This window comes from Hyaena hyaena, unplaced genomic scaffold (assembly GCF_003009895.1).
Source record: "Hyaena hyaena isolate Hyena2069 unplaced genomic scaffold, ASM300989v1 scaffold_832, whole genome shotgun sequence".
In the NCBI taxonomy this organism is placed as follows: domain Eukaryota; kingdom Metazoa; phylum Chordata; class Mammalia; order Carnivora; family Hyaenidae; genus Hyaena; species Hyaena hyaena.
Genome location: NW_024081466.1, coordinates 472,075 through 493,547, shown reverse-complemented (window position 1 = coordinate 493,547; position 21,473 = coordinate 472,075). Strand labels below are relative to the sequence as shown.

The window sequence follows — 21,473 nt, the reverse complement described above, 5'->3', positions numbered from 1 at the left end:
GTGCATATGTGTGCACTCTTTCCCTCTCTCTCTGAAAATAAATAAACTTAAAAAAATATTTTTCTGTTTCCATTAAAGACCAACTTCGAGGAAGTTTCCAATAACCAAAAATACTAAGAACTATCTGTTGAGCACCTGCTATGGCCTGTATACCCAGGCCATATTTCTGGGTAGTTCAATAGGCTAGATCTTTACTCTTGGTTGCTAGTTAAAAGAACTTATTGGCCTATGACTCTGGATAATTTTAAATGTTTTTTTTTTTTTTATTTCTAGGAGAGAGACAGCGTGAGCAGGGGAGGGTCAGAGAGAGAGGGAGTCACAGACTGAAACAGGCTCCAGGCTCCGAGCTGGCAGTCAGCACAGAGCCCGACGCGGGGCTCGAACCCACAAACCGCGAGATCATGACCTAAGCGAAAGTCGGAAAGTCGGACGCTTAACCGACTAAGCCATCCAGGCGCCCCGACTCTGGATAATTTTAAATAATCATCCAAAGTCTTTAGTTCTATTAGTTAAGGTATCCCTGATGTAATAAGCTGATTTAAAGATGTTAAAGAATATTGAGATCTCATTTGCTTCTTTTTTGTTCTTTCCTCTAACCTTGTTAAGTTAATTATCTTGGTTTTCATAGCCTTCATCCTTCCTAATGTAATTTTCAAGTCTTCTAACTGAATTTTTCTTTTCTTTTAGCACTAAGCTCTTATTTATTTATTTAGACAGCATGCACGTGTGCATGTGTACGTGGGTGGGGAAGGGACTGAGGGAGAGAGAGAGAGAAAGACTTTTAAGCAGTCTCCATGCCCAGGACAGAGCCTGATGCAGAGCTCGAACTCACATCTGTGAGATCATGACCTGGTTTGAAATCAAAAGTTGGAAGCTTAATCTACTGAGCCACTCAGGTGCCCCAGCACTAATTTCTTTTTGAAAACACTTTCCCTAGAAAGTAATTTTTGGAAAGTTTGTTTGGTTTTTGTGGTAGACACAAGTGATTACATATCCCAGTGTAACTAAAAGAGGGAGGCTAGGGGAAGTTGAAAGATAAGGGAAGGAAGAAATAGAGTAAATATAATTTTCTGAACTGAAGATTATTTTTATATACAAATTTTAGAGTCAGAAATAGATTGGAGTACAGGTTAGATAGTGTCCAAATCTGGGACAGTGTAATAAGTTTGGATAGTTAACTGTCAAATGCCATTATAACCCTTCTAACTGGACGATTATAATACATCTTATTTGGAAAATCCTACTAGTCAATCACACAGTGGTTTGTCTATTCCTGACAGTAACAACCAAATAGCAAACATTACATTATTAATTCTACCACTATGATTAAGCTTTTAAATTAAAGCTGTATAGCTGTGTAATAATTGGAATCTAATTCCTAATGAATATTATAATGAGTAATAATGAATAATTTCTGTCCGTTTAGCCATAGATCTTGAGAGGCAAAACCATTTCCAACAACTCTGACACAGGTCAAATTTTTTAGATATCAATATATTATAATAGAAAACGTACCTTTAGATGTTTCCCAGCATACAAAAGAATCAATTAAAGACAAGCCTTGTTTATAATAAAACGTAGTTAACTCCAGCCAATCAGCATCAAGTGTACTAATGACAGATCCTTTTCTTGTTACTTTCATTGACAAGATGCCTTCCTGATAGGTCCAGCAGGTTGATTCATCATCAAAAACATTGAATATTGTATACAACTTGTATTCTGGGGATAGACATTCAGAAAGAAGAAAAATTATTTATTAATTCCTTTATTTATTGAAAAGGTTCCTAAAATTGTTTTTTTTATTACTCAAATATTTCAGTCCTACATACAGCATGGAGAATAATAAAATTATCCACCACTCAGCTTTATTAAATGTTGACCTTGTGCCATGTTTCCTTCAGGTTTTTTTCCCCAGAAAATGAGAAATGGATGTAGTCGAAGTTTACTATGTAGTCTTTGCTATCCAGTTCTCTAGAAATCGGCACTATAATGATTTGGTGTTTATTATTCTCATGCAAACTTTTAGTCTTTTAATATGCTTTTATATACCCATTAATATATATATCATATTCTCTGGTTTAAAAAACTTTTAAAAAGTGGTATTGTATATATGCATCTACACATTGATTTTCTTACAGTTGGAGTGGAATTAATACATAGAGACCTTATTCATTTAGTGAAACTGCTACATAATATTCTAGTTTATTATTTTCCTGTTGATGGACATATACATTGTTTCCAAATTTTTTGTCATTATAAATATTGTTCATGTCTCCTTAGACACACATGTGGGAGTAACTTCTAGCATATATATTTAGACATGGAACTGCTAGGTCATATCTTCTACTTTCAATAAGTTGGCAAATTCGTAACTTGGGGAGTGGTCTGTGGACCCACCTCTATGTTATGTGCTTTTTTCTGGACTGAGTCTCCACGGATTTCACCAGATTTTCCAAGAGGTCTTTTGTGTGCATCTCCCCCAACCTCATGCTGCCACTACCCCACCCCCCAACCCAAAATTAAGAACTATTGCCATAGACATAGGATTTAAACTATTTAGAAAGTGGAGTCTAAAGATTGTTAATTAAATTAAGTAGGTAGCATATTGGATTTAGAATTCAAAAGGGTTAGAAATAGACACTCCATCTAATCAAAGTCAGGATGGGAACCAGAGGGAGTTTAAAGGTAGCATTGCATAGAAGATGGCAAATAGGTCTCTGACCATATCTCCAACAACTCTTGTTCCTAAAATTTTTACACTGCCAGGAAAATCAGGGTGGATGTTAGCTAGTGAGAAAATGGGAGCTGGTGAGAAAATGGGAGGGTGGTACTGGTGGTGAGGAAGGATGAGATGATGAATTAGAAAGTTCTCCTGGCTTGTTCATAAAAAGATTGTGCTGGCCATGGTCGATAGATCTCTGCCAGGCTCACGAGACTGAGCACATTTCATTACAACCCAGAAAGCCAATGTGTGCGTGTGCAGTGTGTTACACCAGTGGGTACAGCTTTAACGCTAACATAGATCAGAAAGTCAGTTGATAGCAGCTAACTTAATCCAGAATTTATTCCGTGGCAGGCACTGGACCAAGTGCCTTATCTTTTAGCTACTTCTTATGACAACTCCCTTTCTATAAAGAAATTGAGGCAGTCTGACTCCAGAGCTCTTAACTGTAAGGTATGCATAGTCTTTGACTTTCTCTAATAGTAGCACTATTTTTTACACTATTTTTAAAGCATGACTGCAAAGGTATCAGAAAACTCTGAGCAGGCCAAAATGCATGAGAAAGTCGTCTCAATTTCTTGGGAAGAGTTTCTAGTTGGCAAAGTAGCATAAAACTAATCTTTAAAGTTATTTTAGGATGCAGGCACTATTGTCCTATTAATTGTTTCATCATGGTGTGCATTTTCATATTCTAATTGATGATCAAAGAAAGCCAATTAACTTCAAAGACAAAAACCATCCATGAAATGGGAAAGGCCAAAACTAAAATTCTCATGCACTGTTTGCAAAAACAAACATAAATCAGAACAGCTTTCTATATTTATAGAATCACTTTCTGAATACACACATAGCCTCCATTTTATAGGGGAGTTGGAGAAAGACTAAATGGAAACCAATTTTTAAAACCAAGTTTCATTATGTGGATGGCATTGTATGACCATTCCAGGGACAACAGTTTGAAAAACTGCCCTATCTTATTTCTGGCTGTAATAATTAAAAAAAAAATCAAGATGAAAATATATTAGTTTATTCAGTATTTATAATCTTTAGAAATTTACTTTGTCTCACATTTTGAAAAAACCTCAAAAACTTACTTTTACTAAATTGAAACTAATATACTATTTCTACTCATCTTGTCTATTACCTTCTCCCTTTCTTGGTTTAGAGTAACTGGGGCTGCCATCTCGGTCCATTTGACACTGTCCACTTTCATGATGAAGTTCTTCCTCAATTCCACTCTCAGATGATTGCCCACTTAGTGTTCCTTCATTCCAGCTTTTACAGTTTTCATCTGAAGGGTGTCTCACAGGCAGCGTTGACTCTAGATCTTCATCATAGTTGGTTCCGTTGCAGAGTTTAAGTGGTGGATAAGGCTGTGATATGAATCCAACAAATTTCATTCCTCTCTTCGCAGCTATATTAATCTAAAAGAGATTGTAGAACAAAATGTAAAATTCATTTACATTGATCACTTTATCAATTAGCCTATTGGCTTATTAAAGAAATCCATAAGAAGAAGTAAACTGACCACTAACTAAAGACCCATTCATTAACGAATTAATAACCTATAACAAAGCACTACTCCTAAGTCTATGTCACATTATTATTGTGACTTCTTCAAACAGAACTGATACACTTTAGAAATTATGAAAAGAAGTGGATACCCAGGAGGCTCTGTTGGTTGAGCGTTGGACTCCTGATTTCAGCTCAGGTCATGATCCCAGGGTTGTAAGATAGAGCCTTGTGTTGGCTTTGCACTGAGCATGGAGTCTGCTTGAGATTCTCTCTCTCTCTCTCTCTCTCTCTCTCTCTCTTTCTCTCTCCCTCTGCCCCTCTTCCCTGCTCTCATGTACTCTTTTTCTTTCTCTCAAATAAAATAAAAAAATAAAAATAAAAAAATTATGAAAACAGAAATCATATTTTTCTTCAAAAGGTTGTTATTTGAGAAAAACTAATAATTCTGTAACATGATTTTTGGAAGCCTGTTAGCAATGGTCTCTCCCACTGAGGCAAAATTAAAAGCTATTCCAAGAAATCCTCAAAAATAACATTACCAAATACATCTTTTTCTTCTTCTTCTTTTCTTTTTTTTAATGTTTTATTTATGTTTGGGAGAGAGACAAAGCACGAGTGGGGGAGGGGTTGAGAGAGAGGGAGACACAGAATCAGAAGCAGGCTCCAGGCTCTGAGCTGTCAGCACAGAGCCCAACACAGGGCTCGAACTCACCAACAGCAAGATCATGACCTGAGCTAAAGTCCAGCACTCAACCAACTGAGCCACTCAGGTGCCCCCAAATACATCTTAATTAACAACAACAACAACAAAACATTAAAAGCAAAAACATACAGAATTGTTGCTTGATGTGGGTAAAGGAAAATGTTAGATGTCTAATTCTTGACAAATGTGTGCATATAATGCATAGGCCCAATTCACTCTTAGGAAGCTTTTCCATCTGCTTATATCTTGATGCTATTGTCTCCTATTGGGCCAAATGCACATGATCAGATTCAATCGTATAAGTTAAAGAATAGGATTCAGAAGCACATGACAAAATGCCAGTGAAATAATTTGAGATGTTAAGACTGGTTATTTTCATGCTCAGCACTTTTCCCTTTCTCTGTTCTTGCTTCATTTCTTTGTTCCTTTTGTGTCCATGTCTTTCTCCTCTGTTAAGCTAGCAATTCTTTTGAGGGCAAGGACTGTGTCTTAATCATTTTTGTATTGCATTGTTTTGTACCTGTGGTGCTCTATAAGTACTGGTTAAATAAGTAAAAATGAAGTAATAGCAACATCTTTTATTTGGCTGTTTTAAACATTTACATTCCGTGTTTTTTTTTTTAAGTTTATTTATTTACTTTTGAGAGAGAGAGAGAGAGAGAAAGAGAGAGAGAGAGAGAGAACAGGCAGAGAGAGAATGGGCAGAGAGAGAAGGAGAGATAGAATCCCAAGTAGGCTCCACACTGTCAGCATGGAGCCCTATGTGGGGCTCAGACTCACAAACTGTGACATCATGACCTGAGCCAAAACCCAGAGTCAGATGCTTAACTGACTGAGCCACCCAGGTGCCCCTAAATTAAATATTTTGAATGCTACCCTGGGAGGGGAAAAAAGACTTATGATGGAGGTTGCAAATGTAAGCATCTATAGTCAGAAATGAAACAAATGAAAAGGGCCAGGAAGAACTGGGGCAAAACCAGAGAGCAATGCCCACTCAAAGGGGACAATGGTCACTCAGATCCAGCCAATGAGGAAAATCCAGAGGTGTGCTTGTGTGGAGCTAGGACAGAGGATGATGCTAATGCAGTATCATTTACTCCTATAAATGGACATGTTGAGATTGTAACAATGCATGAAGCCTTAAAAATAGCCACAGATTGTCCTTTATATCAGGTGTCCTGGGAGAGAAGAGGGAGTGGCAAGGGGGCTTGGCATTTCTGCAGGTGGAAATGAGTAAATTTATTGTCAGTTCTTTCTCTAGGTCTTTTTAGTTGATTTGGGTGAAAAAGTGCAGAAAGCTTTTTCTATTACTAGAAAGTTTTAGCTGGAAAAATTTGGTAACAAATAGAGTGTTAATGGTTTTTTCCATTTTTTTAAGTTGGAAGATTGATATTTTTAAAATGTTATTTTTACTTAGACATCCTGAGAAAACCTAATTTTAAAAATAAAGCAAATATTGATATAAAGTTAAAATGACTTAAAACCTAGCTATTCAACAATAAACTCTTTATGTAAGACAGCTGTTCCAAAATAACACTTGGCATTCATCTATTGCTCTTGTTCATACATGGGGCAATGTTCAAATAGTTCGTGTGCGATGTTTCCTGAAGCTTTTCTCTTCATGAAATAATTCCATTACTCTGATTGCTGAAATAACAGTACTTTCCTGTTTAAATAGATCTTTAACTGTGTCCAGGAAGTCAAATGCAAAACAAGGGCTCTGATGCTGATCTATTAAGACTAAATTAGTTACATTTTTATTTCAAAAGAAATTTTCTGGAGTGGATTTATTCCCAGAAAAACAAATTGAAATCTCCCAGAATAGTCATAGTAAACAGTATGTGTAGCTTGTTTATAAGAATCTAGTCTCATAGACTATTCCTGAAAATCTTACTGAATGGTGACTTTATATCTAAAAGGGAAATATCATTAGCAGCTCTAACTGGCTATATACAAACTGCAGATAATCTGACATACACCACCACTGAAACCTTGGGAACAACACTAGAAACAGTGAACAAATCTCAGTTTCTTACTTAAAGGGAAATGCCTTAGAGTTTTGGCTGTATTCATTTAAATAAAACCTAAAACCTTACAAAAATATCAATGCAACTAAGAAAAACCCATCACTTAAAAACCCATCAATTTAGAACACTTATAAATGTACAATTTTTCTTGGTCTTAATATGCATAAAGAGTTCAACTTTTTAATTTAAGTTTCTATTAAGTTATATTGTATAGACTTTTCTTTTTTTAAAAAATATTTTTAATGTTTATTCATTTTTGAGATAGAGAGAGACAGAGCATGAGCAGGGGAGGGGCAGAGAGAGAGGAAGACACAGAATCTGAAGCAGGATCCAGGCTCTGAGCTATCAACACAGAGCCTGATGCAGGGCTTAAACCTACTAACTGTGAGATCATGACCTGAGCCAAAGTCAGATGCCTAAACGACTGAGCCACCCAGGCACCCTGTGTAGACTTTTCTATCTCAACAGTCAATATAGATGTTACATTTAATCCCCACAAAATATTACATTGTATGGATGTAGGATTGCTACCTCCTCAATTTTCCAATCATTGAGAATCTGGCCCCTTATTCATTGTTGATTCAACTACCTATAAAAATGGCTTCTTCTCTTTTCAATTAATTTCTTGGAATAGATTCTAAAAAATAAAATGAGATTTATGATTTTTTTGACCAGATTAATATTCAGAAACAACTAATTTACTACAATGTACTAATTTATTATGATGCCAGTTGTGATATATGAATGTTTTCTTAAAGCTCTTCCAACACTGGGTTTAATACCTTCAATTTTAATTTCTCACTTAATATTGGTGAGGTCTTAAATCTCAGTTTTACTTTAAAAATTATTAGTTAGGTTGAACCTTTTCCCAAAGGTCTGTGGTTTATGATTCCTTTTGTATTTTGCTGTCTGTGGATTCTGTCCATTCAAGACTGGACATTACTGTCAGGCATTTGTATTCATTTTATATATTTTTTAAATGAACCCCCCTAGGACACATTTGTCAGGGAATCCACTCCCTACACACACTCTGATTCTTTTCTTTTAAGTTTAATTTTCCTAACATATAAGTTATATACTCAAACTCCCCAACTTATTCATAATTCTGTATGTCTACTCTTTAGTTTTCCTCTGGATTTTTTATAGGTAAAAAAAATTACCTCTTTATCTCGTTTGAAATGTGTGGAGTCTATTTTATACAGAACAAATTATCCATTTTCCCAGCAGCACTTGTTAAATGATGGTTGTTCCCCCACTTTATTTTATCAGGTTTGTTACCAAACTTCTTATACATATGTAAATTTATTGCTGGCATTTTCATTCTATTCCATTGGCCTATATTTCTGTTTCTAACTGTATAATTTAGTATGTGTGCTTCAATATGTTTTAACTTCTGGTGGAATAAGTCACTTACCATTTCCCTGTTCTTTTTAAAATAAGAAAGGAAATCGATGAAGAAATACTAAATATTTCTCAATATCACATGAAAAATGTATACATTTAGTACCTTTTCTATCAGTTCTTTTGCTATGTCATTTGTTTGTGTCTCATAAGTTAGAGGACATTCCTCAATCACAAGCCTTGGCCGTCTTTGTCCACTGGGTACTGCCGATTTCTTCAGGCTGTAACAGAGAATATACTCATGGTTGGAAGTCAATTGATCATTTTCGGCTAATATGTTGATGTAAAACTGAGTAAGCAACTCACAAATATGGTCAAGGGAATCTTTTTGTTGTTGTTATTTCAAGCCTAATAATGGTGGTCTTCTTAGGTAAAAATACCAGAAAACCAGGTTGAACTTTCTTAATTTAAACCTCTATGAATATAGTTTTTTATTTGATATGGAAGAAATAAATTCATCAGTTGTTTTAATAAAAATTTTAAGACATGATTTTAGATCACTGTTATACCTCATAATTGTACAAAAACGCTAGTAAAGTTCCTATTTAAATGCAAATAAATATTGTCCTGTCTTCTGCCTTTTTTCTTTTCTGATCTTTACCCCTTGCTTATTCTTAGCCTTGTCAGAGCACTGCTAAGTCCATTTGAAATAATGTTAAAAAAGAAAAAATAATTTATATATGATGTATAAGTTTTATAATTAGAAGTATTGCTACTGTGTGATAAAATGGCATGCTTATTTAATAATGCTTGGAGTATCTGATGAAGTTTCATATAACGGTGAAAGCTGAGGCCTGTACAAACTCTCTCAGACATGTATAAGTAGGCTTGTACTTATAAGTAGCAGACACTGTCCCTTAAAAGCACCTTTCTTTGCTTAGCCCTTTCCTCATTAAACCATGGATTATTAGTCCATCACTAAAAAGAGAAAAACAGTTTTTACACTGGTCTTTTGGATGGTTTGATATAATTAAATAGTTGTGTAAAAAATTAAGTGTGTTAATCAAAGACATTGATTTGATTATTTTCACTCCTCATTGGAAAGGGCAACTCTATTTTGAAAACTATCAAACTTATAAGCTGGGCTGGCAGAACTGTTTGCAGTATTATTTGGGAAAGCAGCTATTAAAAAACGTGAAAAAAGAAACTAAAATGAATGGTCTTTACATCCTCCCCCCCCCCCCCCCCCTTCCCCCCCCCCCCCCCCCCCCCCTTTTTTTTTTTTGGATAAAGCTGAAAAGGAATCTATCCAATTTGTGAGAACTGGGAATGGCATGTAGGCCTTTCTGCAGCAAAAGGCTTAAAAGGTAGAGATAGTTTCTGTTGCCACTATTATTAAAATAATATAGGACAGTTAAAAAAGAACACTCAGTGAAAGTGGACTTCATTGGTCCAGTCATCTCTTTTAGCCCAGTGAGAGAACTTGTCACTGACATCTACTCCTTCATCTGCTGAAGCTTCTAGGTGCTTCTGGAGTCTGTTTTCCTTTTCCTTTGTTCACTGACATCCTCACCTAGGACTCATTTGTCTGCAAGGGACTAAAATCAATGAAGAGTTTTAAAAAGGAGGGAGGTGTAAGTTTCCTTCTCTCAATTCAGGTTTAACCACTAGAAAATGTGCTCTCAACCAACCCCCCTAATTATCCTTTATTCCCCATCATTACGTTCAAACTTTCTTTTCTTTTAACTAAAGAAAATGTCTCAACAGCATCTTAGTCTGTTTCTTTGAGCACTAGGCTTACCTTAACTTCAAGCGCAATAGCACTGCCCTGTACAGGTAACTTGCAGGTAGGTGTTTTCGATGCCCCACAGGTTGTATAACAGGATGAATAGCCCCAACAATATATCCTTTAAGATAGTAGTCTTCCACTTTTGTTACTATATCCGGAATTGAATTTATCTTGATGACTTCTGGGTTCGGTGAGGCTTGAAATATCAAATGCAACGAGAAATTTGCACATTTATAAAATTGAATTATATGTTATTTCTATTTATGCATGACAATAACTAATGATTGGGAAGCATATCCATATGATTTAATCTCAAAGTTACACTAAAATGTATTGTATGTTTTCTGCATTAATTTCAGAAAGAAGAAAAAGTAACTTTATAAGCCGGTAAATACGTAATATTACCAATACGTCTTAAAGTAGAAATGCCTTCTATTTATTTTCTCAATTAAGGCAGCTTTATTTTTTAGAATTTCATTTGAGTGACTGTATTCCATTAATAGATACTGAAGACATACATATGAGAAACAATATTAAGTTAGAGAGCCAATTGACTTTACAATTCTGAACAAGATGAGATGCATCATTTCTTAAAAATAAAATTCATACAAATCTAAAAATTAAAAGTGGGTATAATGATACTTGTTAAGCAAAAATTGTCAAGTGCTTTCTTATTTCCAGTTACACTTCAAAAGCATCATGTTTTAAGTTTCTTTGGGAATCTAAACATGATTTCTTATGGCACTTATAGGAACTGAAGAAGTAAAGGTATCCAGATGTTCTTTTTTTTTTTAAATAGGTAAAGTTTTACCTTTTTTTTTTAAATGTTTATTTATTTGAGAGAGGCAGTACACGAGTGGGTGGAAGGGCAGACAGAGGGGGAGGGAGAATCTGAAGCAGGTTCCAGCCTCTGAGTTGTCAGCACAGAGCCTGACACATGGCTCGAACCCACAAACCATGAGATCATGATCTGAGCCAAAGTAGGCTGCCCAAATGACTGAGCCACCCAGGCACCCCCAGAAGTTCTTTTTAATAAATTAAATTTCTGAATGTAGAGAAACTTTAAATGCAATATTGATATGTAATTGAACTAGCCCTTTGAAGCAGGGCAAATCTGTAGAAACTACAGAGTAGTACAATGTGTACAGTTTTTAGTAAAAGGAAAAGGGTGTGTTATTTGGGAAAGTGTTCTTAATGTTCAAGCAGAGTTAATTTAAAAAACAACTTTATTTTCTGGAACAATATTTCTCATTTTCTGGAAAGCAGTCAAGAATTAATATCTAGAAATAGACCTGCAATTTGATTATCTCTTGAGTAACAAAACATATGAACTTAATTCCAGTGAGCCGTGCTGGCCGTTGGCCTTCTGTCAGTCTGGTCCATGGTGTCTCTCAAATAACTGCTGCTAATTGCCTGAACACAGGAAAGAGGTTAAGAAACAGACAAGGAAGAAGGGTCAGAGGAAATCCCCACCTCCTCTTACATTAATACCCACATGATAGAACAGAAATCCACCAACACTGAGTATTCATGCCAATGTCTCAAAAGAAAACAAAACCCTCAATAGAAAAGTTATATAAATTAAGACAAATCCATTTCCTCAAATTCTCATACCCTTGGATTTTCACTAATCTATTTACAATGTATTTTCTTCATCATTATGTATAGGAAAAAAGACCAAAGAGAATGATCCTGGACTTTGAAGAAACAGCTAGGTTTCATTGTCCAAAGGCCCTGTGCTGCATGGTTGTGTGGCAATAGCTCCGTCATTCATTTGGTTTTACTTTTTAGGTATTTTAACTATCAACCCTGATTTCCAAAGAAAGAAACTGAAAAACTATAAAACACAATCAACTGTTAAGGCTAAGGAAAGATAGCATAATCTAAACCCATTTTTAGAATTATATACTAATTCCACACAAGTTTTTCAAAATGAGGCCTTTTCACTGGATCTTGTTGCTTATTGTAGGAAGTGGAAATGCCTTACTTAGCATGGTACTGAAGAAACTTCATGGTCTGGCCTCTTTCTACTTATTCAGCCTTCATTCTTGTCATCTGTTTTCTTGTAGGTCTTGCTTTGGCATGCCTGTACTCCTATAGCTCCAGAACCTCACATGCTATTTCATGCCGCCAGGCCTTCATCTCCTTTCCTGCTCCCTGATCCCGGTTAATCTCTTCTTCCTCTGTGTGTGCATTCTACTAGTTCCCTTTCAGACTTTATTATAGTTGCTTGTCTATATGTTTGTCTCTACTGTTAGACTGAGAATTCCTTAATGGCCAAGAACATACCTTATTTTTCTTTCTATGCCTAGCATTTTTCTTAGGTTATTATTATGTTAGTTGGAAATACTGCTCATTAAAGGAACTATTATGTAAAATTATTGCATAAAGGAGGGAAAGTCATCAAGGTTAGCAAATAGAAATAAAGTTAGCTAATAAATTCAGGAACAAATGTACAGGTTATAGGACTTGTTGGAGAGAGACACAACAGGGAAAGAACACACCAGCAGTGTTGCAAAACTTCTGCTCTTTTGATTATAAAAGTGAAGGTGGTCAAGAACCTAGTGAGAAACCACCCTGGTAGAGTTAAAGGTCATGTTCACTTCAGAATGCTCTAGCTTCAGGCCCCATTTTAGGTCTCTTAAATTAATCATATTGCAACGAGAAAACAACAAAGAAAATGAGGTAAAAAGTAATGAGAAGTGGAACTACACTGGTTGTAATTCGCTCCACCTTGGAGTGAAAACTGCAGAGAAACTTGGGAGAGGACTTTATTACATACAAAGAATGAGTTGTAGGCTTGGAGAACTTCTGGATCCTTCCAGGTTTGCTTCCCTTGCTGACTTGGTTGGAGTCACTGTTTGGTCCTATGTTGTCTCTCCTAAGTCTACTCTGATGCCATTGCTTGGAAAGAAACCCCAGAAATCAAAAACTGAGGATTGGGAAGAGTTTGACTACTTTAGATGCTTCACACAAGTAGAGTCATATATTATGGTTGATCTTGGAGCAAAGTGGGGATCGAGGTACCAGCTCCCATGGTCAAAAATCTGCATATAACTTTTGACTCCCTAAAAACTTAATTAACTAATAGCCTCTTGTTGACTGGAAGCCTTACCAATAACATAAACAATCAATGCATATATTGTATGTCATATGTATTATATACTGTATTCTTATAATATAGTAAGCTAGGGAAAAGAAAATGTTGTGAAGAAAATTGTAAGGAAGAGAAATACATTTACAGCACTGTACTGTATTTATTGAAAAAAAATCTGCGTGTAAGTGAACCTGTGCAGTTCAAACCCTATTGTTCTTGGATCAACTCTATTTGTCATTTTGTGACTGGCTTATTTTACTTAATATTCTCTATGTTGTAGCATGTGACAGGATTTCTTTTCTTTTTAAGGCTGAATAAGATTCCATTGTATGTATATACCATATTTTGTTTATCTATTCATCCATCAATGGATATTTGAGTTGATTCCACTTCTTGGCTATTGTGAATAGTACTGCTATGAATGTGGACATACTAATATCTGCGTGAGATACTGCTTTCATTGCTTTTGGATGTATGCCCACAAGTGTGATTGCTGAATTATAAGGTATAAAAAATCTATTTTTTAAAAATTAAAACAATTTTAACGTTTATTTATTTTTGAGAGACTGAGAGAGCGAGCATGAGCGGGGAGGGGCAGAGAGAGAAGGAAACACAGAATCTGAAGCAGGATCCAGGCTCTGAGCTGTCAGCACAGAGCTTGATGCAGGGCTTGAACTCATGGTCCACAAGATCATGACCTGAGGCAAAGTCGGACGCTTAACTGACTGAGCCACCCAGGTGCCCTTATTTTTTAAAAATGTTTATTTTGAGAGAGAGAGTGCATGTGAGTGGGGAGGGGCAGATAGAGGGGGACAGAGAGAACTCCAAGCAGGCTCTACACTGTCAGCACAGAGCCTGACATAGGTCTTGATAGCACAAACTATGAGATTATGACCTGAGCCAAAATCAAGAGCCAGGCAGTTAATGGACTGAGCCACTCAGGTGCCCCTGGTAATTCTATTTTTAAGTATTTGAGGAATGGCCATACTGTTTTCTATAGTGGATGCACTATATAACATTCCCATCAATAGTGTACAAGTTTTCCAGTTTCTCTATATCCTTGCCAACACTTGTTTTCTCTTCCCTTTTTTTTTTTTTTTAAATAGTAGCCATCCTAATGGGTATGATATTTCATTGTGGTTTTGATTTGTATTTTCCTAATGAGTAGTGATGTTGAACATCATATGCTCATTGGCCATTTGTGTATCATTTTTGGAGAAATGCCTATTCAAGTCCTTTGCCCATTTTTAAATTGGGTTATTTTTGTTCTCAATAGGAGTTCTTTATATATTCTGGATATAATATTTACTCCCATTTCATTGGCTGACTTTTCACTCTGTTGATTGTGTCCTTTGATATACAGAAGTTTTTAGGTTTCATGTAGTCATATTACCTATATTTGCTTTTGTTGCCTTTGCTTTTCTTGTTATATCCAAAAAGCCTTTGCTGAATCCAGTGTCATGAAAGTTCTCCCCTATGTTTTCGTCCAGAAGTTTTATAGCTTAGGCCTTATATTTAAAGATATTTTTTTGAGAAGTACAATGGCACTAGATTATTGATTTAAAAAGATATGCTATGCCTTCTTTCTCAAAATGCCTGAAAAATAAAAAAACTACATGATTACATGATTATCTTAGAAGGTAAATTATAAAATGAATACATAAAAATCATGAATGTATAAGAAATTTTAAAGTTTATTGAAAAAATACTATTTACCTGACAAAAGTGAAACACAAAAGTATGTAGATTGTAGTTGATAACTTAAAATAATGTGTGAGTGGAGATGAGCATTTCATTTTATGAAAGTGTGTCTTTGTAAATTATACAATTCAATACAAGATTAAGGGCTATGCGTTGGCTTGGAAATCTCTGCTGGCATTTTAACCACTATTGTTTGCCAGGTGTAATTATAGTATCACAAGCTGTGTGAAGTTAGTTGTTTTTCCATATGGCATGACTAGAGAGAGTGCTTGAGGTTTCAGTCAAAAAACCATTCAAGGATCACTTGAACTACTGAGTTCTGGTTTCCTGATTGTTGCCTGAAAACTTGCCATTGTACCCTCTGGCAATATCAAGAAAGCCCTAGTCTCAGAACGGGTGTCAGGTACTTCAGAGAAAAGCCCCATACTCTTTTAAGGAATGTGGCATTTCCAATACTCCTGACACCCCAGAGGAAAAAATTATGTGGCAAAAAGGGAGCACAAGGACTCTGAATCTAAAATGATTTAGGAAAATTGGGGCCTGAGTATAAAGAAGTTTAAGGAATATCTTGATTGCACTTGGTTTTCCTTTTTTATGTATGTAGGAGAGAGAGAGAGGAATAATTGATGTTTAAACATGTCTCAAAGAGCTTTTACCATTGGTAAAAATTAAATTACTAAAGTGAGAAAGTAGTAAGTCATAGTTTAATTTGTGCATTTTTTTCTCTCTTAGCAGTGCATAAAGTAGTGATGTGTTTTACAATCAACAATGTTTTGGAGTCAATGAAGAATGATAATTTATATAGAAAGAAGTGGTTGCAAATACATTGGCTAAGAGAATGAGGATTTGCGGTGCCTGGGTGGCTCATTTGAGTGTCTGACTCTTGATTTTGGCTCAGGTCATGGGATTAAACCCTCATTGGGCTATGAGCTGAGTGTAGAGCCTGCTTGAGATTCTTTCTCTCTCTCCTTCTGCCCTTCTCCCCCACTTGCTCACTCACTCTTTCTCAAATAAAAAATAAAATAAAGTAAAAAATAAAAATTTTAGAGAATGAATAGAGAATGAAGATTTGAAGAACTCTTGGTTTGGTAGTATATATGTTCCCCCCACCCAAATTTGAACAGAGATAAATTCTTAGTTCTTTTCATAGTTCAAAACACAGAATGGGAGAAATCTGATTTAATACATCTTCATTGGGTGGGGGAAGGAGGTAAGCCTAGAGACTTTAGCTGAAGACAAATTAATTATAAATTAGCAGTTAACCTAATGTGATCATAGTCATCTGAAAAAAAATTGTTTCCATAGGAAGGTGGCTCATTGGATTCCGTGCTGAGCAGACCACCATAGTATACTTCCTGTTTATTTTCCTTTCCTTTCATACTTATCACCATCTAAATAATAATCAGAATATACTAGTGTATTCACCTAATTATCTTATTTAATATCTGCCTCCCACACCAAAATGAAAGCTTCATGAAGGTGTGGATATTCACATTTTGTTAATCTGTTTCTTTATACCTAGAACAGTGCCTACCACATCAATACTCAGTTAATATTTGTTGGATTAAGAATTGGATTATGTTCAATTTAAGGGCCAAATTACAGACAGACAGTTTGAAGCTGGAGTATGTTAAAAAAAAAAAGTTTTCACGATAGCAAGGGGTCTGAAGACCATTACAGGTGTTCTTCGACTATGTGCTAAATAAGTGAGGAATAGGATACCTTCTGGATATATATCAAGGGCTATCACACAAAGGAGCTGGCAAGTTTGACATTGACTGAACAGTGCAGGTGACGGGTACAGAGAGGAGTATTCACCCAAACTGCAGGTGGCAGGGAAGAATAATAGGACTCTGATATGCACAGTTCTTTAAATATATGTATAGTAAAGAAATATGGCAAAAAAATTAGAGATAAAAGATTTTTGCTCCACCCAACTGGAAAGCAGACTTCCAGCAACCTCAAAAATCTAGTACTCAAATAAACCCTCAGCTTACCAAAAAAGTTCTCACGAAGACCGTCCACTTTTTCATGAGAAGCATGGAGCTCCCCTCAGCTCCCCTCACTACCATGTGTGTATTGGACTTGGGGTAGTATATCCCAAACTTAAGTCATTGAGCACACTTTCAGTTTTTGTCATATCTGAGTATCATCTGTGCTTCCATAGCCTTCAAGTCCCTCTTTAAATTTTCATTTTAATCTTAAACTTATTTCAGGGGCACCTAGGTGGCTCCGTCGGTTGAGCATCGAACTTCAGCTCAGGTCATGATCTTGTAGTTTGCAAGTTTGAGCCCCACATCAGGCTCACTGCTGTCCATGCAGAGCCTGCTTTGGATCCTCTGTCCCCTTCTCTCTCTGCCCCTCCTTTGCTTGCACTTTCTCTCAAAAATAAATTTCAAACTTATTTCAAAAGGATTTTATATTTCTTATAGGGCCATAAAAGCAGAATTACTTACTATAAGCAGAAAGCTGTCATATAAATAAATACAGCAAAAACACTTATTATATTCTAGGTAGATACTGTTATCTACCAAAGATTCTGAGCCACAGCTCTACTCTCTTTGTTGAAAAGGAAAATTAGCCATTAGAGATGTGTTAAAGATATATTAACTCCAAACTGATTGGAAGGCTTAAAAAGAATTGAAAAGAGCACAACTTTCTTTCTGAGGCTCAGTGTTATTTAATTCTGTGCCTGTATGTACAACTTGAAAGCATTTCATATCCAATGCCAAGTGATTTGGTAGAGGCTTGGAGACCAACTAGGAAGGAGCAAGAACATAACAATAGTAGCAAGGGAGACAGAAGACATCAGAGGGAATAAAATGAATTACAAAACTAGATAAAAGAACTATAAAAACTTTATGTATAGTCTGGCATCACTTAACAGGCTTTCTATACTTCATTGTCCCAAATTGATTATTATAATGAACTCTTTCCCTCCATTTTCTTGTTTCAGACATGGTTTTCAAAGGCAGGGTTATGTAACATACTAAAAACAATCACCAAGAAGATAGCTATAACAGAGTAACATTGGTGCCTAAGGGGGTTCCTGTTTAGGTGGAGAATGTATTTCTTTTTTTTAAAAAAAATTTTTTTTAATGTTTTATTTATTTCTAGGAGAGAGAGAGAGAGAGAGACAGCATGAGCAGGGGAGGGTCACAGAGAGAGGGAGACACAGACTCGGAAACAGGCTCCAGGCTCTGAGCTGGCAGCCAGCACAGAGCCCGACGCGGGGCTCGAACCCACAAACCGCGAGATCATGACCTAAGCGAAAGTCGGACGCTTAACCGACTAAGCCACCCAGGCGCCCCTAGGTGGAGAATGTATTTCTAAGGAACACCTCATTCTCTGGTGATGTGAATGGAATACATCCAGGTTTCCAGGTCAACTCCACAGCCTCTTACATTCACTAAAGTAAGGTTATTGTCTTGAGTCTCAAAGTAAAAGAAATGTTAATGCTTAAAACACACAGTAGTTTTGGGAGAAATCACAAACTGAGAAATCTAGAAAAAGAGAGGGAGAAAAATTGTATAAATATATTTTAACATAAATTTAACCTGTTTATTTTGGGCTCAGTACCTTACAATAATTATTCAACTATCTCAAGTGTGCATATTCTTCTATCTGGAGGTCTGTGTCTTTTGTTAAATAGCACTCATTATAGACATAATAATTATGGCAAGTGCTTAAAATTTTATTAGAAGATCAACAAATGAAAAATTAGGTGTAACACTGACATATTCAATTAACAGAGCTCCAGGGTGCTCATGGAGCATCAGATTAGAAAACAGACTCTAGAACCAGGGTGCAAATTCCAGGTCTGCCACTTACTAGGTACTTTGTACCCATGTTCCTCAATTTCCTTATCTGCAAAGTGAGAATAATAAGAGGATCTACCTATAGGATTGTCAGAAGGATGAAATAATATTTGTTCCTAGAAAGTATCTAGAATGAAATATGTGCTGCTTTGTTAAATAAACTCCTCTCCTCTGCAAAGAGAGATAATGTGGTAGGCTTTGGAAGCAAATCACTTGGGTTCAAGTCAAGGTTATGCCATTTACTAGATCCAAAACAAGTTACTTTTCCTCTCTGAGACAAGGATAGATAATAGTAGTAACTCCATGGAGTTGGTCAATAGCGACTGTAAAAGAGGAGCCCAGTGCTTAGCAGAAAGTAAACACTTGAACACGAGTTGCCTTCAGAGATAAGTTATTGTTGGTTTTAAAAAGCTCCAGAAAGACAGTCACTGCAGAGATTTGGGTTTATTCCAAACACGTGGCCTGCTCCCAAGCTGTAGAACTCTAGAGGTCCCTAACTCACACTCTATATCAAAGGCCCTAACACATGCTCTAGATCTCATGTCCCTAACTCACCCTGTGGATTAGGCATCCCTAGCTCACACTCCAGATCAGGGGTTCCTAACTCATTGGCCTATTACACTGAGTGAGTCCTGGACTCAAATGCCCGAAGGTGCTAGCCTGATAAAATGAAGAAAGGAGCTGTTCTGGAGGAGGCTGAGCTGGAAAAGACTCAGGACCTCTCCAAAGAGAGCAGGAGCCCTGGCTCAGAGCGGCCACAGGGGCATGTGGTCCTGGTTGTTACTGGATCTTCTAATTTTTAAGAAGACCTTCAAATCCAGACTCTTATGTAATATTTGTCAATTAAAAAAAGTGACAGTGAATTCATATTTTAACACTGTATACACCAAGTGAGATCTGTCTGAAGGTTGAATATGGCCCATGTCTCCTTGGTTTATGACTTCTGCTCTGGGCCACCCCAGGGACTCTGCAGACTGGAGCCTGCTCAGGTCCAGGCCAGGCCACCTAGATCGTGTTAGACAGTGGTCAGCATCCTAGGGCACAGAAAAATGATCCAATTCCTCCTCAGTAGTGGGAAAAGGAGAAGGATGGTGATAGAAAGGCTGGAGTTCACTCTTTTAACAAACTGTTCTGCTTACCTGACATTGAGACTTGCTTTAAACATGCCAGCATCCTACCCAGGAGCAAAAGGAGGAAAAATAAATCTGGCAATTTTTTTGAGAGCTTCCCTTCATGTAATTCTCTCAATTTTTACTAATGTTTCAAACTGTGCTGAAAGGAGATTAGAAGCCTGATTCAGCTGAGAAATGTGAGGAAGGGGAGAGCTGGGCACACAGAGTGAGGAATTTTCATCAGTACTCACCATAGTGAGTAATTACATTTCCACAACAGGTTCGATGTTTGAGGCCAAGACTTTGATTTGATGTTCTTATCCTGGGGCAGTAATATCAGAGGGTCAATTACTTTTTAAAAAATATTTTATTTTTAAGTAATCTTTATACCAACATGGGGCTCAAACTAACAACCCCAAGATCAAGAGTCACATGCTTTACTGACTGAGTCAGCCAGATGCCCCATGGCTCTATTACTTTTTAAACCAGGAAATTCAGGGAAAGGTGATGGTTGTTTTGGCTAGAATTTGAACAACACAGGTGGTTAGCAGCAGCTGCAAGCCATTTGTCTTGTTCTTCTGACCTCCCTAGCCACCATCAGTTCTCTTTCAGGTCTTTGGGAGAAGGAGCAAATGGTGCTGTTCACAACATTATTGGCATGGCTGGTTACTGTTAAATTGATGCTACATGATTTGTAAATACTTTATTACACCTTACAAGAATAACTGCTGAGAGTGTTTTGTAATTGTTGTTTTGAAAATTAACTATACCAATGCAAAGTAGGTTTTTATGATTAAAATTGAAATACACTAAAGGTCAAGCAATGTTCTATCACTTACCCTCATAGTTAAAAAAAATAAAATGTTAATGGACTTTTTCCACACTCATTTGCTTAAAAGCTTCATAGACAAAGATCAAATTTAAAAATAGAAAAATCCACCATCCTGTATAAAGCTATGAAATCGCTCAATGCTGAAAGCTTTGCTCTGATGATGTAACTCTATGAAAACTGTCCAAGACATATATGTTTTTTCCACCAATTTACTTCTGAAGATTGGTATGTGTTTTTGAAATATTTATGAAACACTGTTTCCTCAGATAAACATATAATGTACAAACACTGGTAGTAATTTTACCATATTTTCAAAAGGGAATAGACTATATCCATATATATCTAGCAATTATAGTTAAAAATATTAACATATACGAAGTGCATATTTTGTGCCAGGCACTTACGTGAAATGCTTTACATGCCTAATCCTGATAAACCCTTACAAAAACTTCATAAGGTAGATATTATCATTATTCTCAGATAAGGAAACTCAGGAAGAGAGGGATTTGGTAACTGCTAACTAGCAGTCCAAACTGCTAGTAAGTGGGTAGGCTGTGATGAAACCATACAGGATGACTCCACAGCCATATACTCTAGTGCCTATAGGAAAGTAAAACTTCATTGATTTGGATCATGTTAATATAGAATTTGTGAAAATTCAGACATGAGCTAGGCTAAAGCTTTTGAAATATAATAAATTGTTAAGCAAGTTAATGTATGGAAATTAGAAGGGATATTTAGTTTATTCTACTTATCAACATGTGTAAATTATTTAGAAATATGAACTGCTAGATGAACAATATTCAAATTATGTAA

General features: G+C 36.2%; 1 protein-coding gene across 3 annotated transcripts in view; it reads right to left on the bottom strand.

Moving 5' to 3' along the window:
- RFTN2 (raftlin family member 2) overlaps positions 1–21,473 on the bottom strand; it is an 81,583-nt gene that overhangs the window by 37,141 nt on the left and 22,969 nt on the right. For 2 of the 3 annotated variants that reach the window (XM_039219761.1, XM_039219762.1), the window contains exons 5-8: positions 10,110–10,293; positions 8,475–8,589; positions 3,867–4,146; positions 1,516–1,719 (exon numbers count right to left, since the gene is read on the bottom strand). In XM_039219761.1, the coding sequence (XP_039075692.1) occupies positions 1,516–1,719; positions 3,867–4,146; positions 8,475–8,589; positions 10,110–10,293 (783 nt within the window). Of the gene's footprint in view, positions 1–1,515; positions 1,720–3,866; positions 4,147–8,474; positions 8,590–10,109; positions 10,294–11,389; positions 11,489–21,473 lie in introns of those variants that run through there. The other variant, XM_039219763.1, reaches the window with a different exon arrangement.